General features: G+C 52.7%; 1 protein-coding gene across 6 annotated transcripts in view; it reads right to left on the bottom strand.

The window, feature by feature from the left end:
* Positions 1 to 2,813: 2,813 nt before the first annotated feature.
* The window catches only part of CSNK1G1 (casein kinase 1 gamma 1), a 205,392-nt gene continuing 186,587 nt past the window's right edge, over positions 2,814 to 21,618 (bottom strand). For 3 of the 6 annotated variants that reach the window (XM_029065562.2, XM_029065565.2, XM_029065563.2), the window contains exons 11-14: positions 18,235 to 18,345; positions 13,279 to 13,385; positions 7,521 to 7,544; positions 2,814 to 3,741 (exon numbers count right to left, since the gene is read on the bottom strand). In XM_029065562.2, the coding sequence (XP_028921395.1) occupies positions 3,687 to 3,741; positions 7,521 to 7,544; positions 13,279 to 13,385; positions 18,235 to 18,345 (297 nt within the window). In that variant the 3' untranslated portion in view covers positions 2,814 to 3,686. The remainder of the gene's footprint in view (positions 3,742 to 7,520; positions 7,545 to 13,278; positions 13,386 to 18,234; positions 18,346 to 21,618) is intronic. The other 3 variants (XM_029065566.2, XM_029065567.2, XM_029065568.2) reach the window with 3 other exon arrangements.

Here is a 21,618-nt window from a genome sequence, read left to right as displayed (position 1 = left end):
AGCAGAATCATCCCCAAGTGCTTCGGCTGCCGCTGGGACCCTAGTCACGTCCCGGAGCGAAGGCTCTGACCCCTGACGGGACGAGGCTTTAACCCACCCTCCGCGGGTCCGCTCGACGGGTTCTCGGTGAGCACGAGTAGTCCCCGCTCCGCTCCGGTCTTCTAAACCGCCAAAGCAGCCGCGGGAAAAGCCTAGTTTGGGAAGGAGGCCGAAGGGTCACTCGGCCCGGTGGGCGGAGGGCTCTGACAACGCCGGCGAGCGAGAGCCCGTCGTTCCGTTACCCGGAGCGGGAGGCCGGCTGAGCGGGGGCCTACGAGAACCTAAGAGTTGTGAGCGGACTGCAGGCCCGCTGACTCGCGGGTCAACTTGTGGGTCGAGCGGTGGCTCGCTCCCCAGCCCAGTGTGGCAGAGTGTGAGAACGCCCTGCAGATGGCAGGGGGTGGCGGAGGCCCGGCCCTTGAGTCCTGGCTTCTTCCCGCAGGGTGGTCCCGGGAGGGGGGCGGGGAGCCCCAAAGGAAGCCCCGGGAACCTGCTGGGTCAGCGGAGACTTCACCGGTCTGTTGGCTCGTTGCAGGGACCCTCGCGCTCGATCCTCTTTCGAGGGGAGGAGGGCGGCCGTGGCCGCAAATTCCCTGGACGTGGGAGCCTGCCGCGAGCCCATCATGCCAGAGGGCCCGGGGGGAGTAAACACTAGCGGGTACTACCGGGGCTGGCTCCTCTGTTTACACAAAATCCTCCTCCTCCGAGGCTAGATTTCCAGAGCAAGGCAGGGAGGGCCGAGCAGGTCCCCGGGGAGGAAGCGCCGGCAAACTCCGGCTGGGTTTGTCAGGACCCACCGCTTCCCGAAAGGCGGAAGGACGCCAGCCTGCTGCCCACCCAACCGCCCGCGGGCGGCCCCAGGTTGCGGGCTGCGGCCGCCCTTCGCTTCATCCGGTGACAGGCACTTAGTTGGGCGGGGGGAGGACAGCGGGGCGTCCGGTGGCCAGGACCCGCGAGTCTATCTCTCCCAGCGGCCTATTGACTTGACCGCCCCCGTGGAGCTGAGGACCCACCGGGGAGGGGACGGGACAGGAATCCAATCGTACCCGCTAAAACCAGGATCGACAGCTACGGGCAACCAGAGGCTCACTGATGGGACTCGTCTGCCAGGTGCTGGCGAAGAAAGCAAAATCCCAAACATTCAAAATCCTCCCTTTTTTGGGGGGGGCGGGATGAGGGGTGGGCGGGGGTGTATGTGGGGGTGGGGGGGAGATAGGAAGGAATGCAAGGACCTTCCACCATTGTTCCCTATTCTATGGGAAAATTTCTTGCAAAATAAAAACGAAAGAAAAATCACAATTAGCCCCATCCCGCCCGGTCCCACGCTGAGCAAATGAGCAGCCGGCACAGCTCAACTCCCAGCCCTGCCCCCTCCCTCGTGCCCGTTCCCCCTCCCCACCCAACCACCCTCCCCCCGACCCCCCGACCCCGGGAAGACCATGCCTGCTGGGCTTCTAGCAGGTGCTACTTCCGCTCCATTCACGTAAGGCACCAAGGGACCTGGTAGCAGAAAATGGTGAGCTCCCGAGAATCATCTCCAAGCCTGGGAGCTCCAGAATTTCCAGATTCCCAAATCCAAAGGCCAATGGGGCACTGGTTTCTCCAGAAAAGGACAACTCTCTCTCTCTAAATGGCAATACGGGGAGCAGATATAGCTCCCCTACCAGCTTGCCTAAAATCCAAGACCTTTCCCTCGGCCTCTCGCCGCCCCGGGCCAGCGTCACGCTTCTCCGCCACTCTTCAGACAATCCACTGAACTACTTAAGATGAGAATCTACAACGGGAATACCATGCCTGGATCATGCCTCTTCCAAGCGAGAAAAAGGAGAACCGAACCCTCCCCTCCGGTCGGCGGCCGCGACGTGGCCCTTGAGCTGTGATTTCCTCGCCACCCTTGGGAGACGGGTTTCTGACCTTATCCGGGCTCTCCGTCCCCACTCGCGTTAGCTCTTTTTTTCCTTTCTCGACGACCGGGCGAAGCCACCGGCCCCACGGCCTGCGGCGTTGTCCGGGACACGGGAAACTCGCCCCGGGCTCGTTCCCCCGTGCTGCGGCCCTCGACCCCCGGCCCGCCACGGCCAGTCGGCTGCCTCGGCTCCTCACGCGGGGCACGGTGCGGGCGGCAGTTCGGAGGGGCTCCGGTGGGCTCCCATCAGTTCTCGGTCCAACGGCTGGCAGGGGACCTGGATTTCATCCCGGGATCCGAGGCGACGCTACGTCCTCTCCCTGCTTTCCGTCCCTTCCCTTCTCCCAGGCGGACGGCGAGAAGGGGGTGCTTCTCTTGGGAATCGTCTCCCCGCGAGGAACGTGTACGGCCGACCGGAGAGTGTGGGGAGCAACGATATTTTGACGGTTCTGTCATCGGCCCGTCCAAGACGATCAGTGCCGCCGGAGCTCCTCTGCTGCTGCTTCCGACCTCGTCGCGGGCACTCGGAGCGGGCTAGACCTTTTAACTACCGGCTGGTCACATCAGGAGCCTTCCTCGGCGGCTGAGAAGGCGGCCCGGAAATTCAAGTAAGGTCCTACGGACCTCGCCTCCCCGGGCCGGGCAGAGCGGAGGGGTTCGGGGGGCCTGGTTTCCTCCTTTCCTGGCGCCTCAAACCAACCCTGGAGCTGTACTTTTCTGCACCCCAGGCTCTTTCCCGAGGGGCTGACCTGGCCCCTTCTGCCTCCACACGGAAAAAAGTCAAACCCCCAAACAACCAGACACAATACGCATCTGCCGTGTTTCTTTTTCGTTTTTTTTTTTTTTTAAAAAAAAAAGTGCAACAAGGTCAGTTTTGTTTTGTTTTGTTTTTCCTTTCCCCAAACAATCTGCACTGCCCTACTAACTAACTGTTCGGAGACCAGAGCTTGCCAAGAAAGCCAAGAACACCAAAGAGGCGGGAACAGTAGATTGCAAATTTCTCACAGCTTGTGTGCTACAGTGTAACTTCACAAGGAGGGAGGGGGGAGTGGGGAAGAGCCCGGGCCCGAGGGGGGGCCGGGCCGTGGAGCCACGGCAGCGGAGACGGACACGGGAAAAGAACTCTGCGTTGAGAGGCGGGAGTGGGAGGCGGGGAGGGAGTCCTTCTCCGGCTCGGGGCTCACCTCTCGCCCGCTTTTTCAGCTGTATAACTTGCCTGGAAAAGGGCCTCGCGCTCGACAGTTAGCCAATCAAGCCTTCACTTCTCAGTCTTTTCATTGGAGGGGGAGGAGGCGGGGACCGGGGTGGGGTGGGAGGGCGGGAGTAAATGGAGGAGGAGAGGACAGAGGATTGAAGTTCGTAAGTTTTTGTGAATGACACCTTCACTGTAAACAATGGGAAGGAGAGTCAGCCAGGCAGCCAGCCCCAAGTGCAAGAAGCCGCCGTGCCCCGTGGACGCGGGAACCCCTCGGACTCCGGATCCCGAGAGAGGCCCCGGGCTTGGAATTAAGCATCGAAGCCATTCAGCGCTGGCCGACCCCGTGCCGGCTTCCTTCCGGGCATCTGTTCTCTTCTCTTTTTGGTTTCTGATCTCCACTCTCCTCCTCCTCCTCCTCCTCCTCTTCTTCCTCCTCCTCCTCCTCCCTCCTCCCAAAGAGACGTCCCTTCCAATGAGAAATGGCAGGAGCTGCGGGTGCAGTCAGAATCGCGGAGTCCCCGGGGGACTCCTGGGAGGCACTGGTCACTTGTGGCGCTGGGTGGTCTTCTTCCTTTTTCTCTTAAAGAAACAGCAGCACCTGGGGCACAAAGGACAAGGCGAGTCAGTACAGCGGGCTGGGCACGCCGACGGGCCCCAAACTCCCTCCACGGCTGTAGGTGGTGGGGTCTCGCCCCGTCTCTGGCCGGAGCCCGAGCCCACCATATACAGTGCGCATGCTGGAGGGAGCGGGCCGCGGGGCCGCCGGGGAAGCGGAAGCTCAAGGAACTTCGTCGTTCCAATCCGCGGACCGTCGCCCCCGCTGAACGGCGGGAGCCGGGGTGGGGAGGCTCGTTTCTGGAAAGCCAAGGGCAAGACTCGGGCCTCAGTCCGGCATTCCAGGCCGCCGCCTTCTCCCGGGGCTAAACTCGGCGCTGGCAACCCCGCGGACGGCGGCGCGAGGGCGGCCCGCCCGCCCCCCCCAGCCCCTCCGCCCGGGACTCCCAGACCTGCCGCGAGGCCCTGCTCAACTGGGAGAGACAGCGACGGTCACCTCGCCTGGCGGCCACCCTGGGAAAAGGAATAGTTCCTGTGGAAAGCAGCTGGAAATGGAGGATTAAGAGAAGGAGGTCCACTCTGGCAGCCCTTCTGGGAGGGTGGGAGATGGCCCAAATCTTCAACTGCCCAGTGGCTGGGAACAAAGGAGAAACTAGGGGGCCGCCTACCAGCCCCAAACTGAAAAACCAAAACCCAACAACTAAACCCCCACCCCCCCACAAAAAAAAAACCACCTAGAAACCGACCGGCCACGATCAGACATTGCCCTTTCGACTCCCAAAGAGGGATGGTGCCACAGTCCTAGCAGTAAGCAGGCCTCTGGTAGCTCGGGATGAACCCCAATTCACCGTTCCCACCGACACCCCCGATTTTATGGCAGTGTTTAAGAACCGGTCCCGTTCGGGGCTAGGGCTGAGTTTGGGGTCAGTTTCCTTTACTGAACCCTGCCGTGCTGACTGGTGGGTAACCAAAGCTCCGGCTCAAAACATCAGGGACTTAAAGCCCCACCCCGCTGTCCTGAGCCCTTGCTCCCCTGGCCCTAAGAGCAAGTAAGGCCGTTCCTGCCCAGCGAATGTGAGGTCGAGGGCAGGACGGTGCAGGCAGAGGAGAAGCTGGTGCCGGAAAACCCCTCTTCGGGGGAGAGAACACACGGGGTATGGAAATGGCGGCGTGGGGGCAGAGAGTTCAAGTCCGCACACGGCTGCCTGGAAAGCCTGTCGGAGAGGTCACTCCCACACCTGCCCAAGCCCCCTAAGACAATTCGGCCGGGCTCCCCACGGGTCTGTCGCTTGGGGTTTGTCACGGGAGGCTACCCACCCCTGCCTTACCAGTCCTAACGCTCCTCTGGCCAAAAGGAGGGCAGCAGCAGAGAACCCGTTTTCATTCCCGGTACTCCCGTACGAGAGGTGTTTCTTGAAAATGATCAAGTTCCTCCCGAGTCGGGAAAAACCAACGGGAGAAAACTTCGTAGGGACGATGGAAGTGGACCCTAGAGGTCCGAATGTCCCAACGAGGGAAATTTAACCCAACACGAGAGGTTTCTAAGGTACTTCCAAAAAGGATTTTCAAGTGGTACTCGGGGTTCTTTAATCGGAATAATTTTCAACCGACGGGGGAGAGAAGAGGAGGACCTCACTGCTGCCCGCCGCTTAGGGCTCTATCGTCAATGGGCCTCTGGAGGCCGATGCCGATTTCAGGTAATTGTTTCCCATTCTTTTCTTCCAACGGGCGGGTTCGGGATGATTTTGTTGTTAGACCGAATGAAATGAGATTAGATTCACGTAAGACTGGTTCAATTTCCAGGGGACCGGTCTCTAGGAGGAAAAGCCGAGCTGCTTAGAGCCCAGTTTCTCAGATGGGTGGCCGATCCCGAGTCTCACGGCGCCTTGGGATTTTTCGGGAGCAGTCAGGGCCAGAGGCCTGGCTTTTCCAATCCCGGTCGAAGGACACCCATATCGTAACTGGTGTGTCACGGCGCGGGATTCACCTACTCAGAGGAGATGGGAAGTGTGGATTGGATTGGAAGCGGAACCTGTAGTTCGAAAGAGCCGAGTGTTTTCCATCTGAGACTCTGATCGCCTCTAGTTATTCAAAACAGCCCGGGGAAAGGCAGTCGGGATCTCCCCTTCCCAAAAGGGACTCCCAGCTCCACGGTCCGTTCCAATCCTTGGCCTGCCCACGGGCCAGTAGCAGCGAGTCCAGTTAGGACAGGAGAGAAAGGCCTATGTTTTGAGCACTACACTGAGCCCCAGTCGAGGCACCTGGTAGAGGTATCCCTGACTCCCGGGGGAGGGAAGGCTTGACGGGCTGCCCGGGCTGGGCCGGCCTCCCATCCCCGGGGCCCCAAATGCTTGGCATTCGGATCCTGGGCCCCTGGATCACCCGCTCTCCTCGCTCCTCCGAGCTCTCCAGCTGCGCCCTGGGCTGCTCCTCGCGGAACAGCCTTTCCTCTCGGAAGCCAGGGGGTGCGTGACATCACAGAGGGAGGAATGGAACATGGCGATGTGAGATTACACACGGACAGCCGCTTGGGAAAGAAAACCGAGGGGACGGCTTCCCTCCCCGATCTTCTGCGCTCCCCTATCTTCCAGAGGCCTGACAGGGGAAAGCCCGCTCTTCCTCCTTCTCCGGGCCCGTTTCCCCTGGGAATGGCTCCACGGTCTCTGGCCAACACGGAGCTGAAGTTGGTTCAGTCAGTCAGGGTTCAGGAAAGGACTCCCAGACCGTTCATTTAACGCAAGCAGAAACAAGGCAGTAAAAGGCTGCGGTCGTCGTACAGAATATGACCCTGGGCATGCAGACGATGTGGAAGAGGACAATCCCAGACTAAGACAGACAGACGAGCTCAGGAGAGGCCAGAGGGGCTGCAGGCAGTGCCCCGGGAGAGAGCCGGCGGCAGGGGGGGCGGGGAGGCGGGGGGCCGCGCTATTTCTCGCAGGAACATTCCTCACCACGCACGGATTCTCTAGCGTGTTAAAGTGGCTAACCGGAGATTCCCCTCTGGTATAGAGTTGGGCGTCCCGGAATCCTTGCTGGGCAATTCTCACCGGCACCGGAGGGCCGGGGCGCAACAGAGGGCGAGCCGCTCACCCCTCCGGAGGCGGCCCTCCGGCCACCCGCTCTGGTGGCCTCAGAGAGGAGACGGATGATAGGACTGAGTCTCCCTCCCCCTTCCGGCACCTCTTGCAGAGAAGAGAGGCTCAATGGGCGGTGCGGGTTCACTCAACCAACGGGCCTCAGGGCCCCAAGCACACCAACGGCCGAGGGAGCCCACCCCCAGTCTGCCAACTCCAACCGGGGGAGCGATTCGATTCTGCATTTTAAAAGAAGCCGAAGCTCGGGTCCGAAACCAAACCACAGCGCTGAGATCCTGGGTTTGGGAGGGAAGGAAGGTGTTTCCATCCTCTCTATTGGAATTCCTTTGTTGTGAGGAATAATTCCCAAGGGAGACTTAGCAGTCGTGCCCCCCGCAACCTGGTCCATCTTCTGACATTATGTGGCCAATTTAATTTGGGGGAAGGGGAGGTGGGGCGGGGACAGAGAGAAGGGGCATTCCGAGCCAAACAGAATTCGTTCAGGACTCGCTTTGAGGGGGTCTTTTTTGGCATCAAATGGATCGAAGGGAGAGTTCAATTCCTGACCGGAGGCCTGCCTTCTCCACCCTCAGCCCCGCCTAGAGGATGTGACAACCGCCAATTTGCTAGGAATGGCACTGGGCTTGTAAGCGGTGCAGGTTTCCTAGGATATTTTGGTTCGTTTTTGCCAATCCCAGTCTAGTCTGGTCCGCTCCCCCTTGCACGTGGACTGGAGAGAGGGACTCACCACAAGTTGAGCATTTTCAGGCAGCTACAGAGAGGGTGTAAAGAGAAAAAACACAGAAAGGAAGAGAAAGAGAAAGAGAAAAAGAGAGAGAGAGAGAAAGAGAGAGAGAGCAAGATTAGTTCACAGAGGTGTGATGGAAGCGAGTCACTGCGAGCCATGCAAACATGCAGGGCACATCTGTCTTCGGCCCACCCGCTCTGGAGCGGAGGGGGAAGACTCAGCCTCGGGAGCCCTAGCCAATTAAGGAGGGACGACTTCCGCCGACCGCTCTAAGTACCAGGACGGCCCGCTGCCCGGGACGGGGCGCGGCCAAGGGCTCAGATACAGGAGAGGGAACTGAGAAGCCCAGAGTAGGCCAACGGAGATGTCAGTAGCTCGGAGCGAGGAAAATGCCCGGGAAGTTAAGGATGGAGTTTCCTTTACCCTTAAAGTACAAGACCAACTTAATCTGAAACTGAAACCTTTTGTCAGAAGCAGGGGCTCTGGAAATAGAGAGAGGGAGGGAGGGAGGGAGGAAGCCGAGAAGGAGAAAGGGAGGGAGGGCGGCACATGTCCTGGGGTCGGGTGACGGGGCCAAGATGGGGAGGGGATTTGTGTCAACAGATGGCTGGGGTGCGGCGGTTGAGCCTGGCCCTCCCAGTCACAAGAGCCAAAGGGGCTCTTTCCCAAACCAGATCGTTGCGATCTGGATCTGTAACGAAACAAACCCGGGAAAGGCTGGGGAGACCCGGGCTCTAATTCCAGCTCTGCCCCCGGCCGGCTGCGCCGACCTGGGGCAAGTCGCTTATCCTCTCTGTGGCTCTCTGCGAGTCCCATGTGGGATAGGGACCGTGTCTGATCCGACCGCCCCGTACCTACTCCGGCGCTACGCACAGGGTAGCACACGGTAAGCGTTGGCTACTTGAGAAGCGCCTGAGGTTTCGACCCGATCGTGCCCACGGGAAGCCATTAGTTGGCTTCCCTCTAAGACCCTCATCTGGTCCTCAGGGCCCAACACCTCATCCTTCCTTCTACCTCGTTTTGAATCTGTCTTCCTCCCGTGGTTGGCTGCCTTGCCCTAGCTGGGGAAGGGAGCAAGGGGAAGAAGACGGAAAGTCCCCCCTTCATTCGGCCGGGGACGTCAGCAGCCAAGGACGAGTATCTCAAGGCAGCTGGTTCTTCTCCTTGCCACAGAAACAAAAGTGGGGTCCCGAATAAGTCAGCGGGTCAGCTAGCCGCTCTTCTGTCCACTAAGGGTGTCAAAAAGGCTTCGGATGCACTCACTTCTATCTATCCTTCTACTGGACAACTGCTGGATTCCTTGGAACCCGTTTACATTTATGTGATTTAGAAGGATCGCGACAACGGTCGTCATCAGGGAAGGAGACAACTCCCTTCCTGGCTCATTTCCTTTAAATAAGGAACCCCCAGCAGCAGCTAACGGTAAAGTCTCTATATGCCCCAGAAGTCTTGTATTTTCCAGGTGTTGTCATCCCCCAGAGAGGCAAAACCCCACTACGAGAACACTCAGTACAGTATCTGCTTGGGAATAGAGAAAAAGAGAAAAACGATTCCTCACTAAATCAGAGGACGAGGCATAGTCATTTCTCTCTCTCCCTGGGTTCAAGGTATCAGGTGAAGCAGCACAGTGGGGAAGCAGCATGGCGTAGTGGATAGAGCACGGGCCTGGGAGTCAGATGATCATGGGCTCTGCCGCTTGCCAGCTGTGTAGTCTTGGGCAAGTCACTTCACTTCTCTGGGCCTCAGTTACCTCATCTGTAAAATGGGGATTGAGACTGGGAGCCCCAGGTGGGACAGGGACTGTGTCCAACCGATCTGCTTGTATCCACTCCAGCGCTTAGTACATTGCCTAACACACAGAAAGCACTTTGCCAAAAAAAAGGTGAGGACTAATACATTTGGGGGTGAGCTTATCCTCACTCCCGGACTTCTAGCCTTGAACGCCCAGCTGTGACCCGGGTTCTAATCCCAGCTCCACCTTGTACCTGCTGTGTGAGCTGGGGCAAGTCACTTTAACTTTTCGATGCCTCAGCTCCCTCATCTGCAAAATGGGTTCCGATACCTTTTTGGTTTTTTGTTTTTAAGGTATTTGTTAAGCACTTATCTGCCCGGCACTGAACTAAGCAGTGGGATAGATACAAGCTACTCAGGATAGGCACGGTCCACATCCCACATAATAATAATAATGATAATAATAATGGTATTTGTTAAGCACTTACTATGTGCTGAGCACTGTTCTGAGCGCTGGGGTAGATACAGGGTAATCAGATTATCCCACGTAGGGCATAATAATAATAATTATGGCATTTGTTAAGCGCTTACTATGCGCTAAGCACTGTTCTAAGCGCTGGAGTAGATACAGGGTAATCAGATTGTCCCATGTGGGGCTCATATTTTTTAGTTCTCATTTTTACAGGTGAAGTAACTGAGGCAGAGAGAAGTTAAGTGACTTGCCCAAGGTCACACGGCAGTCAAGTGGCGGAGCCGGGATTAGAACCCACGACCTCTGACCCCCAAGCCCGGGCTCTTTCCACTAAGCTACGCTGCTTCTCTAGCAGGGCATGAGGCTCCCGGTCTTAATCCCTATTTTACTGATAGGGTAACTGAGGCACAGAGAAGTTAAGTGACTTGTTCAAGGTCACACAGCAGGTAGGCTGTGTTCTCCCTCCCACTTGGACTTTGAGCCCCACGTGAACCCGATTATATTTTTATCTACCCCAGCACTTAAGTTCAGTGCTTGGCACATAGTTAGCACTTCATTATTACAGCTGTTCTTCACCCAAATGAAGGTTGCAGGGACAAAGTGGAAAAACAGCCGAATGGAAGCAAACTTCTAAAATGCATTACGCAAAGCAGACTACAAGGACCACCCTCTCAGTTAATGTCTCCTATGTAAAACCAAGAAGGCTCCCAAACAGCTGCACCCACACAGCTCCCTGTGGAATAAGACAGATCGGTATCCCCTCAGAGAGCTGTGGAAATTAGCACCAGAATGTCTAAGGGTTTGGATAAAATCTGGCTGAATACAATGGATTCTCTTGGCTTTGGGAAGCCCTCAAGTAGCCAAGCTGGTGGGCCAAGCTGGAAGAGTAAGGATGCTTGTCTATCTACAGAGGCAACAACCCCTTGGCTCTATGCAGTCATGTGGAAGTTCCTAAAAACTTGAAAAATCACCCTGACACAATGGAAGTTGCGTCAAGCCCGCTCAGACCCAATCACTTTAGACGGAGAGGTCCTAAGTGTGGGTGCCCATCATCACACACATGAACATACATAACATACATTAAATAACCCAAAATGACATGAAATGCACATCAATGTTCCTATGAGGACTGTAAATTACACCAGTCTATGAACCCAGACACGCCATCATTCTAAGGAAGCGGGTTAAATACACAGACACTTTTGAATGCAGCGGGTACTACGTGGGCCCAGTAATGCTTTTGCCTACTTCAGGTGTGCATCTACACCCAAAAAGCTTGAAGCGACTATACACCTCTAAAGGCAAACGACAGGAAACATGTAAGCCTCCACATCGCATCAATCTTTCTGTGGTGGCTCAAGATGTGCTCATTACCTCTGAGGCTGTGCCTCTGCAGGGCTTGGTGAGAGAAATGTGGGTTGAAAATACGGCAGAATATTATCAATTATATTATCAATCTTCTCACATAACATCTTGCCAATATACAAGCACTCTTGCGCCTGCCCCAGGTGTAGTTTGAAACTAGCAGCCACCTGCACGCTCAGGCTACAGACGGTACATCAAGTTCTCTTCTGAGGTAGATGCCCGGTGGCACCTGAGCGGATCCCGAGTGAGCCTGCCACCGAGAGGGGCCCACCCTCAGGTTTGGGGGAGGGTCTCTCAGTGATGGCTTTGAGAGGAAAATGACTCCCAGCCCGCCTCGGCCCCACCAAAGGGAGTGTCCAGGAAAAGGGAAGGAAGAGAAGCAAGCAACGTGGGCACTGGGTTCCTGACTGTTTTATTCTGTTGGGGAGAATGACCGTTGGAACCATTTTCCATCCTCAGCCACCCCTGAGGCTGCCCTGGGACTGGATGGTTTCTGCGCTTGTACTCCACTCATTTTTCCCCCAGAAAAACCACCCACCGCACACTACATAGGATGCGTGCCACAGGGAAGCAACTAAATGGGCAAGTCACTGATTTAATAACTGGGGACGGGCCTGAGGGTTCAGAGTGCACAGTGAGGTCTCAGGACCGGGAGACATCCCCGGAGGGGCCACGGTGTTTACTTTAACAGTTGCAAGGGTTTCAAAATGCCACTGTAGAGGATGCTCTCGTTTGGTGGACTCTTGTGGGGAGGCCCTTCAAAGAAGGCGAGATGGACAGAGGCCAATCTGAGGGCGTGGGACGGATAGTCTGGATTAGGGACCGCAGAGCTGGAGGAAACAGGGCTCCAACGGAGCCAAGTCGGAGAAGGACCAGGAGGAGAAGAACTGAGGGGTGGGAGGGGTAGGGCAGTGAACACCTCAGCTGTTGAGGGATTTATCTGGAGGAAAAGACCCCTTGCACTGGGACTTGGGGAGAAGGAGGTTATGCGTATCCATAGTTCGTGTGGCTCCCAATGAAGGATCTGCTCATGAAAGTGACTGAAAACCTAAAATTACACGTTTTAAGCTGTCCCTTGATGAGCTGTTTGGGGGCTGCCCGGTGGCTTGGCTGGGCAAGAAAACCATCGACGGCACGTAAAGGACAACCCTTCCCTCAAGACGAGTCAACTCGGTCCAAATTCCGCTCTGATTTAGGACGGGGATGGAGATGGAGATGTCAGGGAAGGGAGACACTGGGCTCATACCGCCAACAGTCATCCCACTACCCTGTTCCCGAGTCTTTGGTCCAAAACAGCTCGGTCATCTGTGGCGGCCGGCAAACCACTTCCTTCTGCTTCTGGCCAGCTCTGCGGTCCACCAGGCTCTTTCTAAACATGACCCCAGGAGGCTAGCTCTGGCCAGGGGGTAGCCCTGAAGGTAAAAATAAGCTGTCATCCCTCCTCCCCCGCTTCACATCCCTGGCTATTTCCAGACCTCCCCTGCCTGCTCCCCCCGTCCCCGGCCCGGAAATAGGAAGGCGCGAAAGAAACTCCTGAGGTGCAGGAGGGCAGTATACATGCAGAAGCAGCAGGAGAGAATGAGGCAGTCTCTGTTTTCCCCATTTACGCTAAAAGACAAGAAAAAAACTTCCTTTCCAAAGAGATGAAGACCCTTCCCTGTCTCGGGAGCATTTACCGCTTCGGTTTCATTTCGGCCTCACAAGAACTGATTGGAGGACGTAGGAAGATTCATGGAGAAGGGAGGGAACCAGAGGGGACTGATTTAAGACCATTTTGACCCCGGCCCCCCGCTGCCCCCCAACTAGAAAGCAGCTGCTGTTCACTGCCAGACCGGTTAAGCGCCTTGGCTCAGATGCCACGGGAGACAGAGCTTTCTGGGGTCCTGAGGGGTCAAGGGATTTTACACCGCAGTTCGTTACAAGGCGATACCTTTTGGTGGGGAGTGGGGGTGGGGGGGTGGAGGACCCGTTATCTCATCTGTCACGTATGTTGTGGATCAAAATGACGTTTCAGCAGGCATCCCAGCCAAAGAGGGGTAGCAGCAGTAGCATTAAGGTACATGCAGAAAAGAGGATGGATGCGAGCTTTGAGGAGTCGATCAAGGTGGGAAAAAAACACAGAGCTGAAGGAACTGGAGAGAAGGTTTCTTAAAACACGGGTCGAAGAGCGCTTTGGAAAGGTGAACGTACTTAGCTTCCTCCACTACCTCCACCTCGGCCTGCGCTGTGATCGGTGCATTGGAGTGTGCCCCCGTTGGGTCGTCGACATTCAGCTCTCCGTTGGTTGAACTCACCACCTGAAACGGAAAGAGAGAAAGAGAGAGAGAGAGAGAGAGAGAGTGTGTGAAAACGTCATAGGAGAGCAGGTCCCTCTGCCGGTGCTAGAGAGCTGGCCGGATGGCTGGGAGGAGGCTCGGCCTCCAGGAGAGGCAGCCTCTGGAACACTTTACCACTGATACACGCCATCTTGTAGGGACCGGGATTTTAGAACCTTTAGACACCATCTGATGGGAGAGGAAATCAGAGCAATATTTTTTAGAGTGAGAGGGTAGCGCCCGTCTTTCCTCTTTGACTCTGTCCAAAACCTGTAGAGAAAAGAACTGATCGCCCCACCGCAGCTGTCATCTGAACATCAGGTCGGTTGGCTTGTTCCCTTTGTGGGGAAATTTACCCCCTCTCCTGCTTGGTGGTGAAAAGCGGTTCCACTATCACCACAGCTCTCAAACTGTGTGCCCTGAGCATCTTTCAAATATTTGGGGGCAGATGTTACAAAACGGCCCGTCACCTATTTGGCCTCGTTCTCCTCGCCTCCGTACTTGGATCTGTACCCTTTAAGCATTTGATATTCACTCCACTCTCAGCCCCACAGCACTTACGAACGCATCCATAACTTATTTATATTAGTGACCATCTTCCCCTCTAGACAGTAAGTTCTTTGTGGGCAGGGACCGTGTCCACCAGCTCTGTTATGCCGTATTCTCCGAAGCACTCAGTACAGTGCTCTGCACCCAGTAAGCGCTCAGTGAATACCACCGATTGACTCTGGGCATTTGCTGGACTGTCACTGCATCCCTCTCTCACCCCTAACATATCATCAGCCTCGGATTACTTATTACATTTAAGCATCAGTAGTGAATGGCCTCATTTATTGTATTTTTCTATTTTGAAGATATGGACTGCTCATTTGGTACTTAGTAAAATGTTGCCAAGACCTGATAACTAAGAGACATGAGAGGGAAGATAAAGATCACAGCTATGCCCCGTGGGTAAAAGAAGTTGAGACCTGCCATCTTTCAAAAACCACATGCTGAGAAGCAGCGTAGCCTCTTGGGGAAAGTGCAAGCCTGGGAGTCAGAAGGACCTGGGATCTAATCCTGGCTCTGCTAATTGCTTGTTGTGTGTCCTCGGGCAAAGCCACTTAACTTTTCTGTGCCTCAGTTTCCTCAACTATAAAATGGAGATACCTGTTGTCTCTCCTACTTAGACTGTCAGCCCCATGAGGGACCGGGACAGTGTCCAACCCAATTAACTTGTACCTACCTCAGCGCTCAGAACAGTGTCTGACACACAGTAAGCGTTTAAATGTCATAAAAACTCCACAGACTATCGGTATTCACTGCAGAAATTACGTGATTAAGGGATTGCAATCTCATTTACCAACCAGTCACAATGCATTACCCAAATTTTCCACGGTTTTGTCACTGAGAGTCCTCTACGGGGCTGTCCCGGCCTATGAGATTTGAACTGGGTGAGCCAAAAGCCTCTCTTGCTTTTCCTGTTTCGGGGGTCTATGATTGATGTATTGTGGTACAGTTGTTCCCTGGGCTTCTGGGATTGCAAGTCCCAACAGCCCATGGCGCAATTCTGCATGCACGGGAAAGCTTGACAGAAGTGAGACCTGGACCTGCTTCTGACTGTGCCCTGGCTTACTTCCATTTGAACCAGACAGACTCAGCCAGGACTGAAGCTGGTTCCAATTCAGGGGTGGATTTACAGTTCTCTGATTTGGTCAGCTCGGTTTAGATGTTCTACAGCAACGAGTCCTCAAGGCTCCATTCTAGTTACCCCTTCTATTCTCCATCTTCATCCACTCCCTTGGAGTATTCATTCACTCCCATGTCTTCAACTACTATCTCTATGCAGATGATTCCCAAATCTACACCTCCTGCCCCGATCTTTCTCCTTCCTTACAGACTCACATTTCCTCCTGCTTTCAGGACTTCTCTCTCCGGATGCCCTACCATACCTAACCCTTAACATGTCCAAAACAGAACTCCTCATATTCCCATCCAAACCCTGTCCTCCCCCAGACTTTCCCAGCACCACTATCATCCCTGTCTCACATGCCCGTCACTCTGGCATTCTCCTCGACTCATCTCTCTCCTTCAACTTACATATTCAATCCGCCGCCGAATCCTGTCAGTTCTACCTTCACAACATCGCTAAAATCCACCTTTTCTCGTCCGTCGACACTGCTATTACATAGATCCAAGCACTTAACCCATCTCACCTTAGCAACGCTATCGGAGCCCCAGGGGCAGCGCAACATCAGCCTTCTTGTTGAACTTCCCACCTCCTCTCTCTTACCACTTCGGTCCACAGTACACTCTGCTTCCCGGATCATTTTTTTTTTACAGAACTGTTCAGTCCATGTATCCCCACTCCTCAAAAACCTTCAGTGGTTGCCCATCCACCTCAGCATCAAACAGAAACTCCTCACCATTGACTTTGAGGCGCCCCATCACCTCGCCTCCCTGCAATCATATCTCACCGATCTCCTACTACGACCCAGTATGCTCACTTCACTCCTTTAATGCCAACCTACTCACTGTACTTCGGTCTCATCTATCTCACCACCAACGCCCTTGCCCACGTCTTGGCTCTGGGCTGGAGCTCTCTCCACCGTTACACCTGACAGATCATCATTCTCCCCACCTCCAAAGTCTTCTTAAAATCACATCTCCTCTAAGAGGCCTTCCCTAACTAAGTCCTCATTTCCACTACTCCTTCTCCCTTCTGCGTCAACCCTGCACTTGGATTTGCGTCCTTTATTCACCCCAGCTTCAGCCCCACAGCACTTACCTACATATCCGTAGTTTGGTTTAAGGTCTTTCCCCCCTCAGATTGTAAGCTCCTTGTGGGCAGTAACACGTTGTAATGTACTCTCCCAAGCACTCAGTTCAGAACTCTGCGCACAGTAAGCGCTCAATAAATATGATTGACTGATTGAAGGAAGGAGACCTTTATTTGTTGCCTGGTAAGGACTTGGCTAATCAGAGAGCTCGCCTTTCTCCCTTCCTAATAACTAAACCTAATTTAACTCAATTCAGTGGTATCTTTTCTCCCATACTGTACTTGGCCCTTGGCTTGTACCCTATTATTGTCCATCTTCTTCATAATAAATCATTTTAGAACTTATCAACTCATGCTATAATTGAGCATATCTGACTAGGTCTCTTCTGCTTGTGCAGCTTGGTTTCACATTCACCACACGGAATCATTTCTTTCTGTGGGGACCCCAGTCGTGAATGAATGCAAGATCTGGGGGTCCAGGCCTTTAAACCTCTTGACTGCCAAAGAGGAGAGAAGTACTAAATACAGAGTGGAACTGAGAATAGTGTTGACGTCTATCCGCCTTTACATTACCCAACAGCTATTGCTATCGGAGCCCCCGATGGCAGCTCCGATGGCAGCTCCACGTCAGCAAACCAGTCCCTCGGGGGAAACAGGAGCAAACATAATTAATCAGATAAGCACTTCCCAGACAATGGAGCAGAGCAGAGCAGAGCTAAGCAGTACCATGCCCCAAAGATTCCAGCGGTCAGAACAGATGACACTGGTACAAGAATAATGCGTGGGTTCTGATGAGTTCTTGTTCTGCCTTCTCGTGCCATTCGTCAATAGAAACTCAGGGCTGCATACTCCCCAGTGAGGTAGAAGACTGAATCCTATATGTCGGTACTCCTCAAGTTGGCAGGAAGGAAATCTATATGCCCCATCAGAATGGCCATACTGGAGAGATTCAAACGACTGCCCCGCCGCTAGCTCTGGAAATTAAACGGAAAAACAGGAACAAAATCCCAAAGTTTGGTCCTGGTTGGTCTGGAAACGCTATCCCCCTTATTTGCTTCCCATTTCTTGATTCTAGCTGCCTCACAGAAACCTTCCAGTAAAGTTACCCATCCCTGAAGCTGCAACTTTCCCACAGGCTCTGCTGAGAACATCGATAAGTTTCTTTTTCTATATCCATAAGACGACAATCTGGTTCCAGATGCTACTAAAATTACTTACGAACTTGATAGCTCTGCATATTTCCGAGAGCCACGGCGGACATTGAGCAGCGTAATCATTTCTAGAGAGAGCCTTGTTGGACTAGTCAGCATTGGGGAGAGCTCAGGGAGCTGGAGTGTTCCTAACACTGAAGAAGGAAAAGAGAACTCCGATGGCAACGGTAATAGCGGGTTTTTGAGGCACCTCTTCCAATACCACCGATGCCGATTTCCAGGAGGGAAGTGGGAAGAAACTCAACCTGCTCTGAGAATTTCCAAGTGCAGGTCTGACAGAAATGAACCCTTCTCAAGGAAACACCCGGAACCTCTTTAGAGCCAAACTTCTGCCGCACTCTAAGGCTCGACAGCATGAATGTTTTCCAGAAGGAAGCTAAATGCAAGTCCTAGGTCAAAGCCGGCCAGCACCATTATGAGGAAAACAGCCCCGGCCTTTCGGGACATTCGGAAGTTTCCGTTTCCCAACGCTGTTCTGGCCGGCTGACCTTGAGCCAACCCTACCGTAAAGTAAGTCTTTAGAGGGCACCATTTCGCCACTTAAAATGATTCTGTTACTTGGGAGGAACCTATCTCCTGCCCACGCAATAAGAAATGATGTGTGGCGCCCGAAACCCCGGGGATACCAACGTTCAACACACATCCGCTTCCCGTAACAACCACTAACGCTTGTCTCAACCCGGGTCCACACGACTCAAATTCCGCAGTGCAGAAAATCAGCCCCGAACCGTCACCGGGCAAACACACAGGCGGCTAACCCACGAGCGACAGTGTCCATTCCTCCGGTAGCCGAGATTCAGATGCTTTGCAACAGGGAGCGCATTCCAATAGCAAAGCTCTGAGGGGCAGGGGAAGGCAATACCTGTACTGATCCCCCATGCCGGTCTGCAGCCAAGTGAGACGTCAGGTACGAGGTATTGGTCTGCCGGCTGGGCTGGATTTCCCACTCTCCTCGGCGATCGGATGACGTGGTCTGCTCAGGCATTAGGGAGGTATGAGAGCAAGAAATGGAAGGAAAGATGAAGCCATGGCAAAGCAATGACAAAATCAAGTTAATTAGTGGGATTCCCCTCGTTATTCATTTTGTATATTAAAAACCCTTGCGAAGCGCTGAAAGGAAGTTAGCTCGGCTATATCCGTTTGAATATCCCCAGCCACCGTACGCAACCGACCGCCTGCAAAAAAGCTGCAATTATCCTCTGGCTCAAGCAGATGTGGAATTTTCAATACAACTGAGAAAACCTACTTCAAGAGGTTCTGCATTTTGCCTATAGGAAGAAAAATATACTTCTGCTCAGATACAGGTATTAGGTAACGTAGCCGGGCACCCACAGGGCCGTCGTCTTCGTCCAGTGAAACATCACCACGCTCCGTGTGAAATTTCACTCCTGTATCCTGGCTAAAGGGTCTCAGGAACGCATCCTCTCGGTTGGGAAGGGAGTCCATCTCCAACTCAAACACCAGCCTCCATTCTAGGATCACAAAGGGATGAGACACGAGGCTCCGATGCCTTCGCAATTTCTTTACCTAATAACCTCTGGTATGGGTTTGGAACTTGGGGAAATACCACCTTTATCTAGCACGTGCTACTTTCTTCGAACAAATGCCTGGGGTAGGCCCCTCATATCCAAGATGTAGAGTTTTCTGAACCAATGCAGAAATTCCTGCACTTGGTAGAAATCCCAAAACTTCCTTCCCATAATGGTGTGCAGGGCAATGGATGATGGCTGGGTGGAATTTTGAAATTAAGTTACTCTAAAAACTAAATCATCCCGATGAGCACGCAGAGGCATTTCAAACTAAAGTGGGTCCTTTGATGCCCCTTCAGTAGTAAGATGGGCAGGGCCAGAGATTCCCATCTTCCACTTTGAAACAAAATGGCTGGCATGACCGTGAGTTCTCATCACCCATTTGACTGTTTTTCAGAGCCTAGACTATTCTGGTCTGGCTCATTTTCGTCCTTCGCTTTTTATTAATTTTACTTAGGTGCCCCTTCTCCTGTGCCAGATGGCCGAGAAGGTGTTAACATCTTGCTACTCAGTCGTAACGGGTCTAGAGTTCCATGAAGATGAAAAACGAGAAGTCAGAAAGGCAGCAATGAGGGATTATTAATCGAATTTTAATTGCTACTGATATAAACAGCAGCAGGGGTCAGGATGTGATCCTGCTGCTATGCTCTGGTGCCAATTTTATGCTCTAAATCCTAGAAATACATAGAGCTGTAAATGTGTTCTACAAAGGGAAGAAAGAATGTGTTGGGAGACACTGGGTTGAGGCTCCAAATTCTCCTTACCCAGATCGGAGCTCTGGAGATAAATGTTATCTGGATCTTAAACCCAGAGGCCACTTCAAGATTAAAGCGCTTTTTCCCTTAGCAGCGTGGGCCGGGAGCATTTACTTCTGAATGCTCGGTCTTTCCCTTAATGGAGTCTGAAGTCACATAGGCAGAGGGCCTGTTAAAGCATCCTAGCCAGGCTGTCTCCGATTTTCCTCAGTAAGAGAGCTAATGGCAGAAAAGAAGGAGCCATATTTAGCTTGCAAGGTGGTGTGGAAAGAAAGGAAGGAAGAGAGAGAGTAGCAGTCTGATTCTGCCTCACCCACGAATCACATCAGTGTGAATGAAATACTCGCCAAGCATTCCTTCCCGTCACTTTCTTCAGGATACAGATCGGAAGACCAATTTTCTGAAATTATCATTCGGTCTAGCGAGTAATAGAATCTCAATAATTATACGCCCCTGTGGTAATCTAGTGTCCATTTCTAAGGTACTCCCAGGACTGTATAGATGTTGTGATTTCCTTTGTTCGCACAAACAGCCAGGACAGCGATGTAAGTAGGGCACAGTGGCCAAGACTGAAATAGAAATCCCTAAAACAAGGCAGTCTTCCTCACTTTGGGATGAGATGCATACACGTAACTAATCAATTACTCCACTGTTAAATGACTTCCTATTCTCTCCCGGACCTTTCCCTTAATATTCTGAAGGGTACAGACCAGTTACGAATTGCCTGATGTGCTTTCAGAACAAAAAATAATTAGTACCTAGAGGTTTACAGTCCTCTCAGGGTTTTTTGAGTTCTATTCATATATTTCTGTGAAGTTATTTTTCCCATGAGCTCTGGCTGTTGTGCACTTGTTTTAGGAAACACAAAATAGGAATAAGAAGATTTAGCAGAAAATACATCAGGAACATTCATACTTTCTAATCCCTCAGAACTGAATACACCGGACAGAGACTCAAAATAATTTCAAACTTGGCTTTCTATGGTGAAATTTCCTGAAATACCATCATAATTTTGGTTGATTCTATTTCCTACCATGAGCTTTTTCTTGCTGAATCAACCCAACAGATATATTTACTGAGCACTTACTGGGTGCAGAGCACTGGACGGAGCACTTGGGAGAGCACAGTACAACAGAGTTGGCAGAAAGAGAACAGAGAAACAGCATGGCTCAGTGGAAAGAGCCCGGGCTGGGGAGTCAGAGATCATGGGTCAAATCCCGGCTCCACCACTTGTCAGCTTATGACTTTGGGCAAGTCACTTCACTTCTCTGTGCCTCAGTCACCTCATCTGAAAAATGGGGATTATGACTGTTAGCCCCATGTGGGACAACCTGATTACCTTGTATTCCCCCCCACCACTTAGAACAGTGTTTTGCACAGAATAAGCGTTTAACAAATGCCAACATTATTATTATTAGACACGTTCCCTGCCCACAACATGCTGAATCTACCACCTACATAATATCTAAGATATTTTTCAGGAGAGCAGTACAGACCTCCAAAATATCTATTTTTTCCAAAGGACCCTCTGAAAAATACATCTAAAAAGAAGGATTTTAAGAGTAAGTAATACTAGCATTCCAGGTGGATTGGAAAGCATGAAGCTCTCACTTGACCAGGCGAACGGAGAAGAAAATTATCCTAGAGGTTTATTTTATAATGTATTATACTCTTGATCAAAATGAATAAGCAGTGATTGAAAAGTTTAGGAGAAATTAAGCAAACCTTTTCAATGCCTTCTAAATCTTCCTAAGGCAGCAAAACCAAATCCTGAAAGTGGACTTGGGAAACAACAGCTAGCTGCACGTGTAACAGATCTACATTTCATTTCAGGGACCAACTGCCAGAGCTATCAATTCCCAACCGAGAAGGATTTGATTCATGAGTCAGGTGTCATGGAAAGAACCAGGACCAGTCATTTAATTTTTTTTTAAAGTTTCTTGGTAAGCTGGTCTTTCTAGA

The sequence above is a fragment of the Ornithorhynchus anatinus genome, chromosome 5 (genome assembly GCF_004115215.2).
Source record: "Ornithorhynchus anatinus isolate Pmale09 chromosome 5, mOrnAna1.pri.v4, whole genome shotgun sequence".
In the NCBI taxonomy this organism is placed as follows: domain Eukaryota; kingdom Metazoa; phylum Chordata; class Mammalia; order Monotremata; family Ornithorhynchidae; genus Ornithorhynchus; species Ornithorhynchus anatinus.
This window is presented reverse-complemented; position numbering and strand designations above follow the sequence as displayed.